This window comes from Mandrillus leucophaeus, unplaced genomic scaffold (genome assembly GCF_000951045.1).
Source record: "Mandrillus leucophaeus isolate KB7577 unplaced genomic scaffold, Mleu.le_1.0 Scaffold260, whole genome shotgun sequence".
Taxonomy (NCBI): domain Eukaryota; kingdom Metazoa; phylum Chordata; class Mammalia; order Primates; family Cercopithecidae; genus Mandrillus; species Mandrillus leucophaeus.
The window spans coordinates 989,206-1,011,378 of record NW_012102699.1 but is presented as its reverse complement, the minus strand read 5'-3'; the positions used below and the strand labels follow the sequence as shown (position 1 = coordinate 1,011,378).

The 22,173-nt window shown below is 37.8% G+C and overlaps 1 protein-coding gene across 1 annotated transcript in view; it reads right to left on the bottom strand.

Moving 5' to 3' along the window:
• The window catches only part of GNAQ (guanine nucleotide binding protein (G protein), q polypeptide), a 341,430-nt gene that overhangs the window by 82,181 nt on the left and 237,076 nt on the right, over nt 1-22,173 (bottom strand). Inside the window, exons 3-5 of the mRNA XM_011984079.1 lie at nt 20,753-20,907; nt 3,366-3,494; nt 319-448 (exon numbers count right to left, since the gene is read on the bottom strand). Coding sequence (XP_011839469.1) covers nt 319-448; nt 3,366-3,494; nt 20,753-20,907 — 414 coding nt within the window. The remainder of the gene's footprint in view (nt 1-318; nt 449-3,365; nt 3,495-20,752; nt 20,908-22,173) is intronic.

The window sequence follows — 22,173 nt, the reverse complement described above, 5'->3', positions numbered from 1 at the left end:
ATAAAATGATCTGATGATTAGCCTAGGATTTCCATGTTATTTTCATTTTTTAGAACCTCTGCATAGTGTTAAAAAGTATCAAATAGGCTCAAATTAGATTTGAACACACAGACCTGCTCATACATCTGACAGAAGAGCTTGCCACTTTGAGTGTACCATGTGGTAACAGGATTATTTTTGGTTATTTTAAAAGTCTTAAAATCAAATTTCAAGAAAGCAAAGAAGTCAGTTCACTCCATTCCCCATACCCTACTTCCTATCATTTACTTGTATCAGATAATAAAATGATAATCCATTGCCTGTCTAAAGAACACTTACCTCATTGTCTGACTCCACGAGAACTTGATCATATTCACTAAGCGCTACTAGAAACATGATAGAGGTGACATTTTCAAAGCAGTGTATCCATTTTCTTCTCTCTGACCTTTGGCCCCCTACATCGACCATTCTGCAAGGTTAACAATACTCATATTAATAACATGTAAAACTAAAAAGTCAACATAAATATAGCACTACTTACAAACTTGGGGAAAATATTCTCTTGAATCACAATGATCATCCAAGTCAATTCAATTAATACTTATTGAATAATTACTAATTTCCTATTACCTAATATTCAAAGTCAAGACATTCTGGGTAAGACATCATGATGGTTTTAAGAAAGTTATCAGTGTGTACGAAAACTGTAACACTGTAAAAAAAATCCTTATCTGTGCCAAGCAAAATGGTATTTTATTTAATGAAGAACTGAAGAGTCCAAAACTGAATGAGTTTTGTGTTAAGCCCTACTGGCAAATACTGAACTTCAGTTTCTTTTCCTATAAAATCGGAAAACAGATCCTCATGTATTTTTTATGGATGTTAGATATGACTACAAGTACACTTAAAATATGTGACATGCTATACATTTCAATATGGGTGCTATGATGCTTCCACTAAATGCAGATACGATCCCACTCAGCCTTCATTAGCAGAGTAGGCACTCTGGGCAATTTTTTCTTCCCAATATTGACAAGAATTTGGCACAGGTCTAGCCATGTCAGGTCACTTACTGGAAATGAAGTGTGAGTGAATGAAGATACTACAAGGTACAAGACGGAAGCCATCATGTGAACCATTTCAATCATTTGTTTTTAACACATCAATTCTGTGCTAAATTATTGCTCAGAAACCAACACTGACATCAATTAATTTGAGTGACAATGTATGTGTGAAAATATCTAGCAATGCTTGGCACTGAGTCAAAGTTTGTCCAAATTGTTGAATCTGTATCTTGGATGAACTGTACACAATGTTCACAGGAAAAAAATAGTCTCAGAGAATGAGCGGTTTAGGTACAAAAATTTGAAAGTAGGGCTCTTTAAACATTTGTTTAAAACTGCAGTCGCTCCTGGTGTTTTCCTGCCTCCTGGCATTAACCTAAACTAAGAACTCAAGGATCTTCTAAGTGACTGCTCGTAAGCCTAGTAAGGCACAGGAGACAGATCTAAGGGGCAAAACAACGGATCCAGGGAGATCCACGTACTATGGACATCAAAGTCAAAATTCTTAGATCTTCAGAAGTATTAAAATGCTGGCTCTTCCCCAATGCCAAGGCGTGAATAATATGCTACTAATTTACATGAAATCCTCATTCCATGAAACTCTGTCACACTGGGCCCTAAAAGATGCTTCTGATGGTGGTGGAAAATTATACTTCTAAGCCATTACTTTTACTGTAGTGGCAAAAAAACGTACTTCAAAAGCTAGTGTACAAACCATGGAAAAAACAACATGTAATTGTAATCTGGTTTCAGAATCCACTAATTGCGAAGCAGTAAGTAGATGAAAATCCCCATGAAATGCAATGTTTTCTAAAAATATTTTGTAACATGGAGGAAGGAGATCTGGGTGTCTCAAATTAAAGATTTCTAAATCTATATACTATAAACTTAAAACGTAAGTAATATAGAATGCTGGAGCTACAAGGAACCCTGGAGATCATCTAATGCAATACAACCATTTTACAGATTAAAAAACTGAGGCTCAGAAACAGTTTCAAAATGCCACCTGCTTTGTGGCAATATCTATTAGAGCAATGTATGGCAGCCAGATTTGACCTCAGGTGCAGAGGCCGATTAGAAGAAAACACAGTGTCACGGCAAGGAATGAAGGTGGGCCTGCTAATCAGAATCACTTGGCAGAGTGACACAGGAGATAATAACTTCTACTTCATAACCAATATTGCACACATCCATCTTCAACGGGGTGGGCGCTCCTAGAAAATCAACTCTCCACACTCCAAGACACATTCTCATTTCTCAAAGCACCATGTAGTTTGTATTCTAACTAAAAGTAGAACTGAGTGATTGCGTAATAAGAGATCGAATGAAAGTACATCAGTATTGTTTATTTTTTCTCATCCTAAACACAAAACAACAGAATGCTTCTGTTGAAGTATTATCCAGACAGAACAGCAGCAGTGAGAGATGAGGTAATAAATTTCATTCTATTTTGCTAGGTAAATGTAGACTAGGTTAATTAACCCATTTTCAAAATCATGTATTTCAAAATTTTTTAAGCAACATATTTTATGAACACAAAATATCACATATTATTCTTGCTACTGAAAAATTTTGCATTGGTACCAGAGGACCCGGGGAAAACACCAGCATGAAAACTTCTGACACTATATAATTTGTGCTTGACAACACCGTAAGATCATTCATAGCTTACATAATTCTAAAAACATATCCATTGTCCTTACAGTTAAAATGATTGCCCAAGAAATTACAGTTAAGACCAATGGTTTATTAACCGATTTTACTCAACCACAAGCAAAACTAAGATTTTTATTGATTTCTTAGTGATTTAAATTGAAACGCCAAATGTTCCAGGACAGTACACCTTTCTCCTTTTTTTTTTTTTTTTTTGATATGGAGTCTCACTTTGTAACCCAGGTTGGAGTGCAGTGGTGCAATCTCGTCTCATTGCCTCCTGGGTTCAAGTGATTCTCTCACCTCAGCCTCCCAAGCAGCTGGGATTACAGGCGCCCGCCAGCACGCCCAGCTAATTTTTGTATTTTTAGTAGAGAAGGAGTTTCACCATGTTGGCCTGGCTGGTCTCAAACTCCTGACCTCAGGTGATCCACCCACCTTGTCCTCCCAAAGGGCTGGGATTACAGGCATGAGCCACTGCGCCCGGCCTCTAGTACATCTTTGTTTCCTCCTTCAGGAATATGTCATTTTATTTGTGTAACTAATAATAATTGGTAAAAAGGCTATCTTGTTTTAAAGCCTATACATGATTCCAGTATTTATAGAGTTTACCAAATGTACTCAAGGCATAAAAAGCTGGGAAATAGGTTTTATGGACTCAATTACTACCTGAAAATGACACTTTGTAAGTCAAAGGGGTATTCGATGATCCCTGTGGTGGGGACTCGAACTCTAAGCACATCTTGTTGCGTAGGCAGGTAGGCAGGGTCAGCTACGCGGTCCAAGTCATTAAGATAGCTAGAGGAGGGAAGACACAATGAGAATGTCAGTGACACCATCACACCAAAGCTGTCTACGGAAAGGGAAGGACAAAAATGAGCCCTAACAGAGAAGTAAAGAAGAGAAAGAAAAATATCAGAAAGTGGTAGAGAAGTCTGTGGAAAAGAAAGATAAAGTCAACCTTCCATTACTGGAAGGTTATCCATCTATGGATTACATACACACCATAGTTCTCATTTATTCTCTTATTATCGATTAGAACTCATACTCCTCAGAGGCAGGGGGTGGGAGAAAAAGAAATTCAAATTAGTTTCCTATTCTCTACTTGTTTAGTAGGCTTGGTTGCCAAAGCAGAAGATTAAAACAGTTTTTAAGATAACAGAGTTGCACATAAGGTCAGAATGCCTTTTTTTTTTTTTTTTTGCAGAACGTCAGAGTCTTCCTGGAATGAATTTCATTATTCCCCTAAGAGAAGACAGCATGCTACAGTGTCCTAAATTCTGTCCAGAACCTAAGTCATTCATGATTAATGTGAAGCCATGACATTTCTAATTACTGCAGTAATAATGTGTCTTAAGGTCAGATATTCCCGATGTTTGGAGTCACCACACCTTAACTTCACATTTATCTGGTTTTATGATACTTGATACTTTTCCCTCCCCTTAAAAATTTTTTTTCTTTTGAAATAACTTTAGACTCACAAGAAGTTGCAAAAATATTACAGAGCATTTCCCTGTACCCTTTACCCAGCTTCCCCAAACAATAACATCTTACATAACCATAGTACATTATCAAAACCAGGAAAATGACACTGATACAATACTATTAACAAAACTACAGCCCTGACGAATTTCATCCGTTGTTACATACTCACATGCTATATATTGTATATATGTATACAGTCATCCCTCAGTATCTGTGAGCGACTGGACCCAGGACCTCCTGCACATACCAAAATCCCTGGAGGCTCAAGTCCTCCATATCAAATGGAACAGTATCTGCATATAATGTATGCATATGCATAGTCCTCTCCTGTACTTTAAATCACCTCTAGGTTACTTAAAATGTAAATGCTATGTGAATAGTTGTTATATTGTAGTGTGTAGAGAACAATGACGGGGAAAAGTCTGTACGTGTTCAGTAAAGATACAATATTTTTTTGAATATTTTTGATCCATAGGTTGTTGAGTTCACAAACGCAGAACCCACAGATACAGAGGGCTGACTGTATTATGGGGGTATCTATTTCTATGAGATTTTATATGTAGAGATTTGTGTAATACCACCACAATCAGGACACAGAATTGTTCTATCACTACCTGTGTTACCCTGTGTTACCCCTGGCAGTCATACATATGTTCTTCATCAGTGTAATTCTGCCATGTCAAGAATCTTTTACTCTATTCATGTTTCATTTTCTCAAAGTGTAAAAAATAATCTGAAATGTTGAGAATGACACAATTTGATAGAATTGAGTGGTATCTTCATGATTTCAAAGAGTAACTGTGTTCTCCTTTGTCCTGGAAAGGATGGGGCACAGACATGGTTTCAAAACAGACAACTACAGAGTATATGCACAAAGTAACTAACTTATGAACCAGATTAAAGAAAAGGTGGGACCCTTAATAGAAAGGGAAGGGGTTAGATCTTCAACTCTTTATACCCACAAACAAGAAGTGAGTTCTGAGATACACAACAATGAATGCCTTGTGCATAGCATGTCACAACTGAGCAATAACAAATACTCAGTGGACATGACCTACTCAGGGTAGGGACTCTGACTTACCCATCTTTATTTCTGCCTTAGTACCTAAAAATAATTCCAGGTAAATAGTACTTAATGAATATATGTTGGATGGATTGATGATTTCCTATGCTGAGATTTAGTTTTAGCATTATTTAAATAGCATTCTTACTAGTGGTATTTCTGTATGAATGATACCCTTAAATTGGAAACTGAATGTAAAAAAAAAGTTAAATCTACAAGATTCATGAAATCATAAAGTAGGAGGATTAAATCTGACTTTAACAAAGAGTTAAGTCTGACTTTAACAAAGAAATAAAATTACTGCCTCTTTGGAGGTGTGTTATCAATTCTTTAAGACAAAAAAGTATCAGCCCAGAAATTCCTACTGCAAATCAAACTAATTAGTATTCCAGGGCCCTTTTACCTGATACACTGATGATTCTCTAGCGGGCAATCAGCTCTCTATGGAGTAACAGAACCAGTCTGATATCTCCAACTATTATAAAACTGGTTGGAAGACAAATAGAGGGAGGCTGGGAGAATACTGGTATGAAAGACAGAAAGGAAATGTAAAAATGAACCAGACCCAGAATTTGAGTAAATATCTTGCCATGATCATGGAGTCGTCTGATAGAGTTAACGAGCACATGTTCTAGGAAGTGATCTGTATTTCACTCTACTGATAAACCAGCTCATTATATCATAAACAAAAAATCAGATAGCTACTCTGTATGGATGGAGTTTTCTCATTTATCAGCTTCTTGATTTGAAAAACCTGAATGTACACTTTGAAATCTACAAGTTCACCATTTAACTACTCTATACAAAAATTTATTTCAGAGGAATCAAATAACTTGAAATTTCCACTGGCAAGGCTGCTCAGAAATATATTGCCCGATAAACCATCTCTACTCGCTTAACGCCACACACAGAGGTCAGAACAGACGGCTGTTGATTCTTCTAATGGAAGGTGCTGTGCTGTTCCTGAGGTAAAGGGAAAGTGTGGTTTTCTGTTTTCTGAAGATAAACCTAACAGATTACTCATTGCCACTCCATACTAAAGCACAGATGAGTGTTAGCACAAGGTAATTTAAGGAACCAGTACACGAAGTGGGAAATTACCTGTCACATTGCTTGGATAAGATGGAATCAGGCACATACCTGCCACTAGAAAAGTTTCCACTTAAAGGCGTTAAAGGCTACCCTAAAAAAATTGTCAGTGGTATCACTCCTAAGTTCAAGGTACTGAACTGAATATCCAAGACATTCATACCTGCAAGAATACTTTTTCCTCTTCATCTTTTCAATGGCAGTATAGATCACAGAGAATGACAACAACAGCATAACAACAACTAACACTGAGCACCTGCTGCCTGCCAGGCTCTGTTCTGTCTATTCATTGCCCAGGTATCAACACAGATTACAGCAAAGAAACAGCCATTAAAGATGCTTCATAAATTTCTGGTTAACTTAAAAGGAAGCTACAGTTTTTGCTTGCCATTCTTTTTGCTTTGCCTCAGTTGAATGACAGAGAGGAAGGCTCACTTTGCTTGGGGTAAAAGAGTTAAATTAATCTATCTTAACAAAAGAAAAGACTAAGAGGAACTGTATCTAGCTCTGCTAGTTGCAACACATCATCTAGAACCAAAAACCAAACCAAACCAAAACCCAAAACAAGGCAAAGAAAAACAACAAAACCTCCAACTAAACAAAAGACATACAAACTATTTTCTCCTAGAGTAAAATCTGGGGAGTTGAGAAGCTACCCAGGAGTGAAGATATGTTACAGACAATTTATGAAGCAGGTAAAATGTATAGACCACGAACCGCATTTTTGGTTGGGCGCAGTGGCTCATACCTGTAATCCTAGCACTTTGGGAGGCCCAGATCACTTGAGGCCAGGAGTTTGAGACCAGCGAGGCCAACACGGCGAAACCCCATCTCTATTAAGAATATAAAAATTAGCCAGGTGTGGTGATGCATGCCTGAAATTCCAGCTACATGGGAGGCTTAGGCATGAGAATCGCTTGAAGCCGGGAGGCAGAGGTTGCAGTGAGCCACCATTGTACCACTGCGCTCCAGCCTGGGCAACAGAGTGAGGCTCTGTCTCAAAAAAACAAAAACAAAAACAAAAAAACAAAAAAACCCCGCATTTTTCATTGCCAAGAAGGGACCAAAGAGCTGCTGCCCGCATAACCCCCAATCCCATGCAACTCCCCTCACTCTGGGCTCACAGGACTCAGCACTCTCTGTATCTCACATTTGCTAGAGAAAAAAGGCACTTTGTTCCCTAGAACTAGAGTTCCAGCATGATAAGAGTAGAACATCCTCATTTGATGGTCCTCGTCACATACTGAGAAAAGGTAATAAAATAATCTCTTAACTGAATTGTACTTTCCATTGAAGCATTTTCTATTCTGAAAAAAAAATCTGGTGGAATATGAGGGATGGGTTCTTGTTAAATTATTCCATTCATTCAACCTTAAAAAAAAACAACAAAAAACAACCAAGGTCTGAACAAATTTATACTGTAGAGTAAATTCAGAGAGTTAATTATAGCCATAATTTGTTTTGTAGGAATGATTCTGAGTGGCTGTCGAGGTCATTCTCAAGGGTGTTGCCATGGTGCCAGGCACAGGTACATTTCCAAGGCAATGTATGTGTAACAAGTATCTGGCAGTGACTCTCTCCTGATGTCAGGGAGAGGAAGCTCCCATGTTTTACATAAGGTTTGTTAAGTATCTAGGAGACAAGCTATTCATGTTAGAAAATGGGAGATTTAGCTTCTTAAACCCACCGTACTCCAATCCCTCCATGGGGATTTAATGACTTTTCACTGTACTGAGACATTATAAATTATTAATTTATAATTTTATTTAAAAAAATAAACCCCGAACTCAATATTCTGCCACATGTTTGCCCTTCACACTCGGTGGTGAGGACCCACAAGTGCCTTCGTCCACGGCTGTATCAACAACACTTAGCCAACGGCCTGGAGCACTGCAGGTGCTCAGCATGGACCCAAATTAAAACTATTTTATGGGAAGTGCTGTAGCGGTTAGAAAGGCAAAAACACAGGAGAGAAGAGGTTGTTAGCTATCCATCCTTACGAAATTACTTCTCTTGGCTATTACTGGCCTGCATGATGTCATAACCAAGTTCTGAATAAAAATGTCTCTTGACAAAGACAACAGAGAAAGAAAAAGCATTATTTAACTTCACTTAGTAGATTTGCTTCCTGCTATTCTTTAGGTCCTGGCTAGAGAATGACACAATGTGTATGTCCATTTTATATCTGTTTCAAGCTTTCAGGCCTTAGCATTCTGTCTAATACAGTGCAAACTGAGGAGATGGGACTTTATCAACCAGACATTTCTGACACAATCTTCTTGATGGAAAAAAGAGGTTTTTGATGGTTTTCAATGAAAAGTGAGGGAACAAAGACACTTGTGTATTAATGTTTCAATGATTCCTTTCTGACCATAAGCAAAATGCAGAGTCATCTGGAATTAAACAACATATTTGGGCAACGACATTATGGTAGATGCTACAGATAGAAAGATTTATTGGATATGATCCTTCCCTGCACGGAGTTTATCAACTTGTGGAGAAATAAGGGTTACATAAAAATAAGAATGGTGAGATTTACAGAGATGAAATGAACCTTTATATATTTTGGATACAGTCACTTTCTGGGAACCTGTTCGAACAATCTCTAGTCCTTGATGATAATCCTCAAAACATTCTTTTGTGTAGTATGGCTGCACTGCATGAAAGACTTCACAGAAATCATGCCCATTAGTTTATAGCTTGTAACAGATAAATTCTTTACATGCTGAACTTCAGGATAATCTCTGGCTGAAGAAAAATAAATTCACAGACAGGACATAATCCACTACTTTAAATGATTAAAATATATGACAGAAGCTTCAACTTCTCTAAAATAATATGCCCAAATCAATATTATATATAACACTTTCTCTCTTGTATATGTTTAAAAAAAAATTCCAATTGTTCCTTAATTTTAACAACATTTTATCAATAACAGTTTTGAGTTGAACTTCAAATTAATTTATGCTCCCATTTGACATGAATGAAAACTGATTTTAAAAAGTATCCTTTTTAAAATTAAAAAGAACCCCCCCCCCCCCCCACCTATGACTGGAAGAGTAACTGAAAATCTAGACGAAGAATAGCAGAGAAATTAAAAATTCAAGTGCTTTTGTTTTCTCTTAAATGAAGGAAACAAAAAATTAAAACTTAGAGATATGAGCTGGCAGGTAAAACATATTACATTACAGCTAGAATTAATAAATTTTATAAGCCAGGTGTGGTGGCATTTGCCTACAGTCCCAGGTACTTGGAAGGCTGTGAGGCAGAAAGATTGCTTAAACCCACAAGTTTCAGGGTGTAACCACTGCACTCCAGCCCGAGCAACATAGTAAGACCCTGACTCTAAATACATATATTAAAGTTAGAGGCATACAACACTCAGTTATTACACCAAAAGGCAAAAAGTACCTGTGGGTAGTTAAGTATGAACAGAAATCTCTGAAATTTCATACAAATCAGACCAGACACAATAAGATAAACGAAACAGCATCTTGGGGCATTCAATGTAGCATGACATGGGGTGTGTGTTGGAGGCTGGGGAGCTCTTTAACCCCTACGTAAGGGCCTTCCATGGAGAGGCTGCATTTATAACAAATTTGCAGTTCACATCAAATACTAAGATTAAGTCATGGCACAGAAAATGATTCTGGGTAGGTCTTCACATTTTTAATTATTGAAAAGAAGGTTAGAAAAATGAGGTCGACTTCGTTTAAAAAAATTAAGAAGACCTCATTGTGAGAGGAACAGTCTTTGGGGAGTTGAAAGCTAGATCATGCCATGAGATGGTATCTGACACTGTCAAAAGCACTGGAAGCTAAAGAGAAATCAGAAACACAGAGTTATCGTGCAGTTGCTATATGACCACAAAGGTCCAAAGGAAAAAAGTGAAAAAAAAATTGTACAGTGACCTGCAAAAACAAAGGAAGAAGTAACAGTTTTGCAAAACTGCTATCCTGAGGGGACAGTCAAGGAGACATGTTGGTTGCATGACATACGCTAGTCCCTTCCTCATATGGCAAATCCTGTGGCAGACAGGAGCCTGGCTGGTAGTCTGGTTAGGATGGTTAGCGGCAGAAGATTGCTCACTCCACAAACACTTCCATCTCCTAAAAAGCTCATTTTGCAGAGAACGAATCAACTTTCCTTTTTCCTTTTTGATACTTGGCATACATGTTAGAGTTCAAAGATGTGCAGCATTTATTAATAGGCATTCTGTTCATAAGAAGTTTACTTTTTTTTTTTTTTTGAGACACAGTCTCGCTCTGTCGCCTAAGCTGCAGTGCAGTGGCGCGATCTCGGCTCACTGCAACCTCTGCCTCCTGGGTTCAAGTGATTTCTCCTGCCTCAGCCTCCCAAGTAGCTGGGATTACATGTATGCAGCACCATGCCTGGCTAATTTTTGTATTTTTAGTAGAGACAAGGTTTCACCTTGTTGGTCAGGCTGGTCTCGAACTCCTGACCTCGTCATCCGCCCACCTCGGCCTCCCAAAGTGCTGGGATTACAGGCATGAGCCATTGCACCCGGCCAAGCAGTTTGCTTTTAATACAAAGTTGCAGGTTCAAAACAAAGATCACTCAGTGGTATCAGGTGGGTTATAATCCTACCATTTTTGAAAGCTGTTCAAGGGAGACTATTCTGGAGGATAAAAGAGAAGTCTTCAAGATTATGCATTTCAATTTCCCTCTACCAAAGAACTAACCCAATCTAGAAAAATAAGATTTTTAAAACTAAATTACATATCTCCTAAAAAGATTCTATCACTGCATTTGGTAAAGTTTCATTAACTTATGAATCTGAAAGTCTGATGTAAAGAGAACATTAGTGCCAAATAGGGAAAGGGCCAGACATCTAAGTGTCTGCCAGATGCCAGGGCCAGGGCTGGGCTCACAGCAACAGATTCTCAGGGGTAATGCTCAAAAAAAATAAATCAACTTTGTAATTGAAAATGAAAACAAAACAATAGCAATGAGAGAGAAAGAGAGGAAAGAAAGAAGGAAGTCTTTTTCAATTTGCCTATTTGGCTTTGTTAATTTATTCACCTTTTATATATGACAACTGTCAAAGCTATTGATTAATTTTGATACAATTCTAAAACATATCAAGAAATAGCTGAAGATTACTTTTTAATTCTGGTCTGCTTGCCTTGAAATTGGGTGGCGATGCTTAATTCAGTTAAATTACACATATTTATTGGGAATCTGTTATACATTAAACTCTAATGCAGTGTGTTAGATGGAGGGAGACTGGCACAGAGAACTCATACAAAATATGTTAAAATACCTTCTTTGCCTTTAGGGATTTCAGTCTACCTGTGAAGCAAAGAGAGCACCGATGAATCAATTAAGAAACAATTAAGTGCCAAATTGTGAGTTGCTAATGATGAATGCAACAGGAAGGGAGAGATGATTATGAACTGTAGTCACTGGAGAATAGTGCGCAGTAGAGGTGGAGGATGGGTTACTCTGTGCAGACAGAATGGGATTTGAACAGGCAGAAAACGAGAGATAAGAAGAAATTAGGAAAGGTACAGAATTTTCTTTTTCCTCTATCATTCATTCAACATATTTTATGGAAGGTCTACAATAAGCTAGGCCCTATGCTTAGGCTGAGCGTGAACTACAAAGGAAAAAAGACACAAATCATGTCCTCAAGGAGATTATAGTCTGGCAATGAAGATAAACGTGTTATAAATAACCATACTACAATGCAGATGTAATGTGGGTCAAAAGAGAAGTTCCAGTGATTGCAGCTAAGAGCAATGAGCAATAGGTCATACTGATTTCAGTGGGTCTCCCGTGGTCATGTCAGTTATGTCACCTTAATTTGGATACTGGTTTTGTGAGATTAGAACTTTCATTTTGACAAGGATGATCAGGTCTGGAGAGCTGGTCATGCTAACATGAGTTAGTGTAAACTAATTATAAATCAAAATTCAATTCATTATTTTAAACCGAAAAGACTTTAACCTGGTAATGAACTCAAGAATACCAGAGTCAGCAAGGCTTCTTGGGAAGTGGGGAGTCAAAAAAGGTGCTGAATGACCTTATGGGTTACATGAAGACAGCAGGATTCTTTGGTTCCCTGTGATTGGAAGTGGGATGGGGTTGTCTTCTAGTCATGTGCATGTTCTATTAGCCCTCTTACAAAAGACTGTCACTCCTATCTCTGCTTCAATTGATTGCTAAATCCTATGAAACCCTCTCATCAGCTGCAACATACCACCATACCATACCAGACACTATGAGTCAAGCACATATGACACACAATCCTTGCACTCAGAAGCCAAATCAACTCAATGAACATTTCTGGTCATTCATGCCATTTTTAGTGCTAGACATGCTTTGTGTGGCACTTAGTGGTACTTCCAGGAAATATTATCTAGAACTTTCTGTTGCTCACTTCCGACCAAATGTCTCATTGTGCAAAGCAGTATTTCTAGAGGACTGCTGAAGGAATGTAGGCCATTGCTTCACTCAGTACTCTAAAAGATATCTCTGGTTTAATTCAGAGCATCAGAGTCTTAAACTACGTTTTATCTAAAGGGCATAAGCAGAATGCTACTGCATTTTAATAGTCATTCTTCACCTCTAAGAGGGGTTTGAATTTGTGTGTGTGAGAGAACGAAAATCAGATAGTAAATATAAATATTTTAGGACTTTTGGACCATATGATCTCTGTTACAACTATCTGACTCTCCCGTTGGGTCCAAGGCAGCTATACACAATTCATAAACAAATGAGCATGGCTATGTTCCAACCAAACTTTATTTACAAAAATAGGCACGCTAATCCCTGTTCTACTAGGCACATCATCATCCTGATTAAAGACTGTAGAAAGGCCTACAAAGAAGAGGCCAAACTACTCAAAGTCCAAACAAACGTCCCACTAAAATGTGAGCAAACCGCAAACTGACTTGCCCACATCCACTCTGCCTAAAGGGCAGATAAACTGGGGCTAATCTCAGCCCTTTTTCCTGTTCCTTCTCTGTAATAAAGGTTAGAGGAGAGTTCAGCATATCTAAGCCTTATCTTTTTACCTCTAAGAGCATTCTGAGAAGGGAATAATAAAGACCACATCTTAGAATCATCAGCATTCACTGAGGAAGACAAATGCACGGCTTTTTGTTTGTTGTTTTACTAAAGATTGGAAAATGTGGCCCACTAGATAACAAAACATGAAGAGAATTAAATATGTCACTCAAGTGAAAAGAACGACACTTTTGTTATTATTGTCACTCTAAAAAAGAGCAGACATATGCAAGGTCAATGCCCTCTTCTGACCTGGCTAAACATAGCATTTTTAGTAATTTAATCATGTAGAGAATAATTTCTCCGTTCATTACATTTCCAGGTAAATTTTAAGGTGCCAGGTTTTCATTTGACTGCATAGGATAATGACTTCTCAGATAAAGGGAATCTACTGCAACAGAATCAAAGGACTTCAGAATTTAGGAGGAGAATTTAAGGATTACATATCACATGTAATCCATGTCTGAGGAAAGTGAGGCTTAGTCAATGCCCCCGAGGTAGTGAGTAGCAGAGGGAATTCCAGCTGGACCTTGACCTAATATTCACACCATACAACGGTCTTATCTGCCTTCAAAAGCCTGAAGTAGGCTTAAACTTTTTCAAAAAAACTGTCAGAGGAAAGTGTGGATGGATACAACAGCCAAACCAATAAACCCTGGACTACAACTGTTTGACTCATCAGTCAGCAACTTTTTAGCAAGGTACTTCCTCTTCAAGAAGGACTGGCCCTAAGTCAGGTGGATGTGTGTTACCCTATCCTTGAAATGCCTTTTGTTAAATTCAACATGGCACATAATATACTGGTGCAAGTTCATAATCAGACTCAAAAAATGTAAGCATGCGTTTAGAAGGTGAAACTCCAATGTTGACTTATGCCAAAAAGCCAATCTACTCATGTTCTTTATGGGCTCCGGATCATGTGGAAATTTCAAGAAGGTGTCTGATCTACCCAACTCCCTGGAGGGGAATTCGGTGAAGTAAGATTAGAAATTATTTGGTCTCTTAAGGCAAACACAGCTACAGTAGACTAGCCAAAGCCTGCATATGAGGCCTTTTCTCACTAAATGCCAATGTGATTGAGACTTGTGTCCTCTGGCTAATGTCAGGGAGATTTTGGTAGTGTAGGCAGTGAACTCATTTGACCTGATGTCTCGGTGTATTAAAGTAGGTGGTGAAATCTAGGGGGAAAAAAGTGAACTTACAACCATCTGTTTTTTGTGCTCTTTAATCATTTTCAGAGCCTTCAGGCTTTTTATCAATAACGAAAAAGTTAATAAAGTAATCTACAAAACTCCCTAGGATCTTTGAATGCTTTTTATTCTTTCATTAAATAGAATTGGAAGAATTCACCAAATTAAGGCCAATTGCAAATGTATCCACAACTGCTTATCCATTATCTGGAATTTCCCATCTCCTTGGTTCTATCATTGCCGCCTGTCCTTTGAGTCATCTGATTACCTACTATGATAGGCAAGTTGGCTAATCAAAGTAGAAGGGAAGCTCAAATCATTTTATTGTGTCCTTCTCACTGGTTCCAGTAAAAGTGATTGACTGGATTTTGGGGAAGAGGGGTTGAGAGATAAAGACTGTAGGTTAAAACAAAGAAATAACATTCCTGAATTATCTGTGACTTAGAACATCTTCCATGTTAGTACGGATAACTGCTGCTTATCTAAACATGGCTAACTTTTCATAATGATAACCAAAAACCTGTTGGGTTTGTTTTCCAGTCAATTTTATATAATTTTCCTTCTTGACTTTATAAATATGAAACTATCTGTAGACAATATTGATAAAGATTAATAATTTGTTCTTCATGGTAAGCGACTTATAAAACACCTAATCATAGGTATTTATCTACTGATTCATCTGTCTACCTATCCATCTATCTTATCTAAAAACTGTCAATCACCTATCTATCTATCTATCTATCTATCTATCTATCTATCTATCTATCTATCTATCTATCTATCATCCATCCATCCAACCATCCATCCATCCTATGTGAGGTTGTAGTTCAGTGGTTAAAAGCTTGGGCTCTGGAATAAGCAAATTTGAATTCAACTCCTACTGCATTCACTTACTGAGTATGTGGCCTTGAACAAATTATTCAGTCTGAATCCTAGTTTCCTCTTCTGTTAGATGGGGATGCTAATAACTATCTACCATTGCAGGTGACTTTGAGGATTAAATGAAATAACAAATGTAAATGACTAAGCACAGAATCTAACATATAGTAAATATTCAGTAAATAGCAGCTATTATTGTCTTTGATAAGGCTTTTCAGATCCTAGACCTTCAACAACAGCAGGAAACAAGACTTGAATGCCTTCAGTTCTGAACCTTCATAATCTTTAACAGCCAAAGAGAGATGGTGCCTATACCAAGGTCATTAAAATAGTAGAAATTACCCATCTATTATTTCATGAAATAATCACTTGTGAAAGTCAAACATGAGCACTGCTGTCAGGAACTGAGGGTAGAGGAGAGAGGCACTTTAGTAAACGTGATGTCTTAACACAGTGTTAAGACAGATGACATAGTGACTTACTGTCACTGGTGTTGGGCAAGGCTTTCAGAAAGGGTGACTCTTGAGTCGGGTCTTAAAGGATGAATAGGAGTTCATTAGAGAGAAAAGAAGACAGGCATGCTTGGCCTCTGCTCCCAGTATTTTTTTTAAGTCGCTTGCACTGAATCTCACAACCACCAGAGTTGTGGACAGAACTGCTATTACACGACAACCTTTAAGCAGGTGTGTGTGGCAGGGAGCGTCTTCTAATACCAGAAATTTAGATGTTATGTATTCCCTAAATCTACTCTGAAGACCTGCCACTAGAGACAGGCAGCACCAAAAGAAGTTGGTCCTAAGTTCAGAAATATTTCTGTAAGGTGGTGATATTCTGAGTAAGAAATTAGGTCCAGAATAACGATGAAGTATGTTTCAATTATAAAGATAGGAACAACATAGAAACCCTATATGAAGAAAAGGAGGCAAGATAATATACTGAAGATGTACTAGGGTAATATACACAAAAAAGTCAGAAAGGAAAAGGGATAACAATTATCCCAAACACAGAGAAAAATTATTCTGAGTTATTCGTGAACATGATTTTTAGTACAGGGAAATCAGCAATGTTTAATATATGGGACCTACATCTTTGCCAGTGCTGTCATCTTTGCAGTTCCTGGAGCATCTGTTGTGACTACACTGGAGAAACATGTGGAACACAGCAGCAAATGAGTGACTCTATCACACCCAGGTCCTATTTCTGTTGAGAGGTTTACCTGGCTAAGGAAAATGTAAAGTGCCCACTATTAAGACGGTGAAGAATAAAGTAACTAACATTCAGGCCTCCTGGCACAGTGGGATTAAGGCAAGTCAGACAGGCTGCTTGGGCACTGATGTATAGGTGGTACCAAAACATGCCAGGAGGAGACCTGAAACGTGGGTCCAGTTAACTCTGGTTTATACAGACAACCCCTTACATAACTGGCAGGAATAAATTGATTCTACTGCCTTTGAAGTAAAGAGAGTATTCTACAGAAAACGAAAGAAACAAACCTCCTTCCTTCAGTTTCACTTAGCTAAGGTGACCAAACGTCCCTGCCTGTCCTGGAGAATCTCAGTTTATGCCTGCTATTTCACTATAATTATTAATAGAGCCTCCTCTTTCTCAATGTGTCCTGGTTCAGATGATTAATCAAATAGTTGAAGAGATAAAATCTTCTATGCAGAAGAATGCCAATGTAGACCAACTGACACACCAACTGATAAAAGAGGAAAATAATTATTTTATGAATCCCAATGGAATTATTAAATCTGGCAAGAATTATCAGTTGGAAGTAAAACTATCAGATGAAGAGCTGATGAAGAACTAGAGATTGCTCAGTGACAAACTAACAGGATGAGAGACAAGTAAAATACAACTTTATAATGGAGAGTGCCACTACCCTGATACTGTGGTAAATCTTAACTTCATCCACCATGGGTACAACATCACTTATAATACATTCTAGTCACAATGTTTAACTTGAATCTAATAAAGACTTTAAATGTAACTTCTAATTTATAGTAAATCCATGAGATACAGGAGCAAACTAAATCATACTATGAGAAGCAATCAGGCAAATCTAGGCCAATCTCTTGAATATGCCAGTGAAATGCAAAATGGGTCTCTACTAGATTAAAAGAACCTTAAGGGACATAACAACCAGATGCAATGTGAAGTCCTGAAATCAACCACCTCTAGAGGACATTTTGGAAGAATTTGGGAAATCTGAATATGAACTGGGTACAGAATGATAAAAAGAAGTTAATTAATTTTAGGTATAATAATGTATTATTATTTAGGTAGGAAAATGTCCTACTTTTTTAAAAAAAGAGATACATACTGATACATCTAAGGATATAAGTACATGTTGTTAGAATTCACTTTATTACTTCAGCATAAAGTGTGGTTAAAAAAGATTTAGGTTATGTATGTCTACATATATATATAATTTACTTTTATTTTTTATTTTTATTTTTGGAGATGGAGTCTTCCTCTGTCGCCCAGGTTGGAGTGCAGTGGTGTGACCGATCTCAATCGTGGCTCACGGCAACCTCCCCCTCCTGGGTTCAACCAGTTCTCCTGTTTCAGCCTCCCGAGTAGCTGGGACTACAGGCGCACCCCACCACGCCTGGCTACTTCTTTTGTATTTTTAGTAGAGACGGGGTTTCACCATATTGGTCAGGCTGGTCTCCAACTCCTGACCTCAGGTGATCCACCCACCTCGGTCTCCCAAAGTGCTGGGATTACAGGTGTGAGCCACCGTGCCTGGCCCACATATATATAATTTAGAAAATCAATTTATCCTCATTCCCACTAGGGGAATGTAGAACTATTTAAAGAACAATCATTTGAAGGAGTTTAGATCAGCCTGTGCTAGATGGCCCCATGTTTTAGTCTTGTTTTATCATAAGGAATGTGCCCGTTTCTACAGTAGACTAAGCCTGCACTGACAGAACTCTAGGACAGCAGCTTTTCCCAGGATCACGGCATGGACAGGTCTGGAGAAGCTGTCTAGGAGAGCTCCTGCCCTAAGCAAGTTAGATGTGGCAGCATCCAATTCTCATACTAACTAATGGTTCCATGTCTAGAAATTCACAAATCTAAACTGAGGGTATGTCATCAGAGATATGATGAAGTCTTGTCTCAAGAACATATCCATAGTCCAATACAGGTGTCCTAGGTGCAAAGAGGACTCTCTCAGAAGGTCCAACCCAGGAGGAGGAGGCAAACCCTAAGGGGAGAGATGTAACTCTAGTAAGCACATAATTACTAGATACTGGGGGCCTCTGACTGCCCAGTAGCAGGACTCTCTGTAGGGAGAACAGTTACAGATGACAGGTAAAGAGTAGACCAGGTAGGGAGGGGAGGAGATAAGACTGAAAGTAAAAAGATAGAGCGTAGAAGAAAAATGATGCAAGGTGAAGAATTTATCAGTAAATGTAACTTGGGGGGCTCTGACGGCCCAGTAGCGGACTCTCTGTAGGGAGAACAGTTACAGATGACAGGTAAAGAATACAACAGGTAGGGAGGGGAAAAGATAAGACTGAAACTAAAAGTTAAAAGATAGAGGTTAGAAGAAAAATGATGCAAAGTGAAGAATTTATCAGTAAATGTAACTTTATAATGGAGGATGAGTTAGTCTTAAAGGCTAGGGCAAGACATCACAGTAGCAAAGTGAGAAACAGAGAGGAGTTAAGAGAGAGCCAGAGAGATTCAGAGCTGAGGGTGGAGGGTAAATAAGCAGACAGAAGAGACACAATGAATGGGAACAGGGAATGATGGATGAGACACAGCAGCAACATGGGGAGATAGATGGAATTTGAAATGGCAAAAGAAACAGAAGGACAGAGGGGGCAGGAGTAAAAAAGACAGCTGATCAAAGGTTGAGGGGGCAGAATTTAGAACAGACAAGAGCTGAATGCATCTTTTTCATCTCTGTACTCACAGAAACTTATACAGTGGGAGCCCAGGAGGAAGGAACAAAGGGACAAAGGATAGAGGGAGGGAGAAGAGCCGAATGGAAGGCAGGCAGGCAGGAAAGCAGAAGAGAAAGACCAGAAATGAGAAGAACTATATGAAGGTGTGGAAGGATGATGAAAGGAAGAATGAAGAAAGTACACATTTCAGAGGCTCACAAGGGGGTTAATGCTAGTTAAAATATTAACTACTACAAATATGGTGCTCATGAGCATTGTGCCACACTTCAGAATGGCCTAATTCAAATCTACCATAAGAATACAAGAAATAGTTTGATCAGGAAACATTTCTGTGGCTGATGTGAATCATATCTTATATAAATGCCTGGAATTAAGAGTAAAAGCATGACAATTTTACTGAAAAAACAGAGTCATATAGCTCTTAGAATCTTCCATGCACTTCTGAGTGATGTCAAGCAGCCTATCAGGGCCTCTTATTTTCCCCAAGGGCCCACTCTCATCCAGTGGATCACTTTATCATATGAACTGGCATAAGGCTGCTGATTATTTTCTACCCATTCTTCTGTCTGCCCAGAACCAAAAAACAAGAGGCAGATGCTGTATTAATATAACTAATGTAGACAGAAACCTGGCTAAATACTACCAAAAGAAAACTCACTATTCAGGTGCCTGGTTATCTACATTGCTGCCTACACTGATCACATTAATCCAATGATTGCCAAATCTTTACTTCCTTTCTGTTAGGTGAGATTTATTGCAGAGAAGTAACAGATTTCTAGGATGCAAATCTTTCCCAGGACATGAATTTGAATGACAGCTCACAAAATAATTCTGGAATTAGAAATTAGACTCACATGCAATTTTCATGCAAAGGAAAACCTATCCATCAACATAATAGTGGCTCCCAGAAAGCAGTAAAGTTCTGGATCTGAAAACTGGAAACCAGGAAGTCTGATGTTTTAAGAAGCCATAATCAAACATATTTTTTGTTTGCAGTTGCTAATGTGTGTAGGTGTTTTCTAGCACATGATTACGACTGAATTTTGTATCAAAAATTATTATTACAAGATTTCAAATCACAATGGCATATGTGAGAATTGCTAGTTTGCAATTTGGGGGAGGAGATAGATTGGTGAAATCAGATTCCTAGAGTCTTCAGTTTGTTTTTCAAACAGAAAACAGTAAAAGAAACATTCTCCCTGACTCATGATACTAGTCCCTGATAATCTAATTTAGATATATGAGGTTGGCATAAGTTCAATATCTATGCTCCCTAACTTTTGAAGTTTGAATCGTGTATGACATACACAGGACAGAATAAAGAAGTTATGATAATCACAAAACCTCCAAATGGAAGTAAAGAGAAAAACCCATAGGGCCTCCTGGAAAGATACTCACTATTTGGTAGAGTCAGATAATTGATATTCTCGTCGTCTATCATAGCATTCCTGGATTCCAGGATCATTCCATAAACTCTTTATTGCATCTACATATGGATTCTCAAAAGCAGACACCTTCTCCACATCAACTTCTCGAACTAATTGTGCATGAGCCTGTTTAAATTAAAAAAAAAGGCAGTTTTAATAATCTACTACTTTCCAAATTTTCTTTGCTTTGCATATTACATTACATACAATTCAGGTAACAACTTCCTTCATATACTGGTCTTTAAACTGGTTTAAAATAAAGTCATGTTCCATATTTTTTGTTTTTCTTAGCGAGAACTCAGTCCCAAATCTTTCCCTCTAGAGTAAACTTTGATGTTACTTAGATTTGATTAGAGGAAACTAGAGGAAGGTGCCATATTCGGCTCTCTCATCAGAACAATGAGAATGTTATGCTTACACGGACCACTATTTTTACATATTATCATAATCCTAAAATAATATTATTAAAAGAAAAGGAGGCAGGAGTAATTATTCCTCTATGTTTATAGTTTATTATAATCTAACACATAATATAGCCAGCGTATGGGTGTTGTATGTCTAAGCAAAAACTCAATCAGAATCCTGAACTAATCAGGATTAGCTTCTCTAGTTCACTTTTAGAATAGGGTGTAAAACCATTAGAAGAACAATTAATAGCAGTAATTTAATCTGGACAACAATGACAATTACCTCTCCACTCTTATGCACCCAAACTTTCAAAATATTTGTTTTTTATCTGTCTTATCTACATTATCAGATTGAGTACCCCCATTCAATCTTTTAACAATGTAAAAGAACTTGGTTATATTCATTTAGCAGGAAGGAGATAAAGAGACTAAAAATTTTTTAAATAAGATTGCAATGAAAATATTTTATGATCAACCCTCAAATTAGCCGGAATACACCACTGCCTAACAATCAAAATTAAACTAGGGTTTATGGAATGCAATATATATACATAAAGTATTTATATAAAAATATGCAACTAAACACAAATAACTAATTGTGTTGAACACTGGAGGCAGACGGTTGATAATTACTGAAATAGTACTGATTTTGTGCAGAAATACAAACTTCTAAACAAGGTTAGTGAATGGCTATCATGATGACATCATGGCCAAACTATTCATTTCACAGAATATTAAGCAGACAGAATGTTAATAAATGTAATCCAGTTAGGCCCTGTCTGGTTCCCAATCTTTACCTTCCTTCTCTTCTCTTGTGTGGGAATAGCCCCATGCCAATAGACTAATCTTGACTTAAGGTTTTAGGAAGCTCAACACACTGAGACTGAAGAAATCACCTTTCTTATTTGTTCTGTTCTGTGACAACTGGATCTAGTAACTGAGAAGCCCTAGCACTTGCTGGTATTCTGATTTTGGAAAATGAATC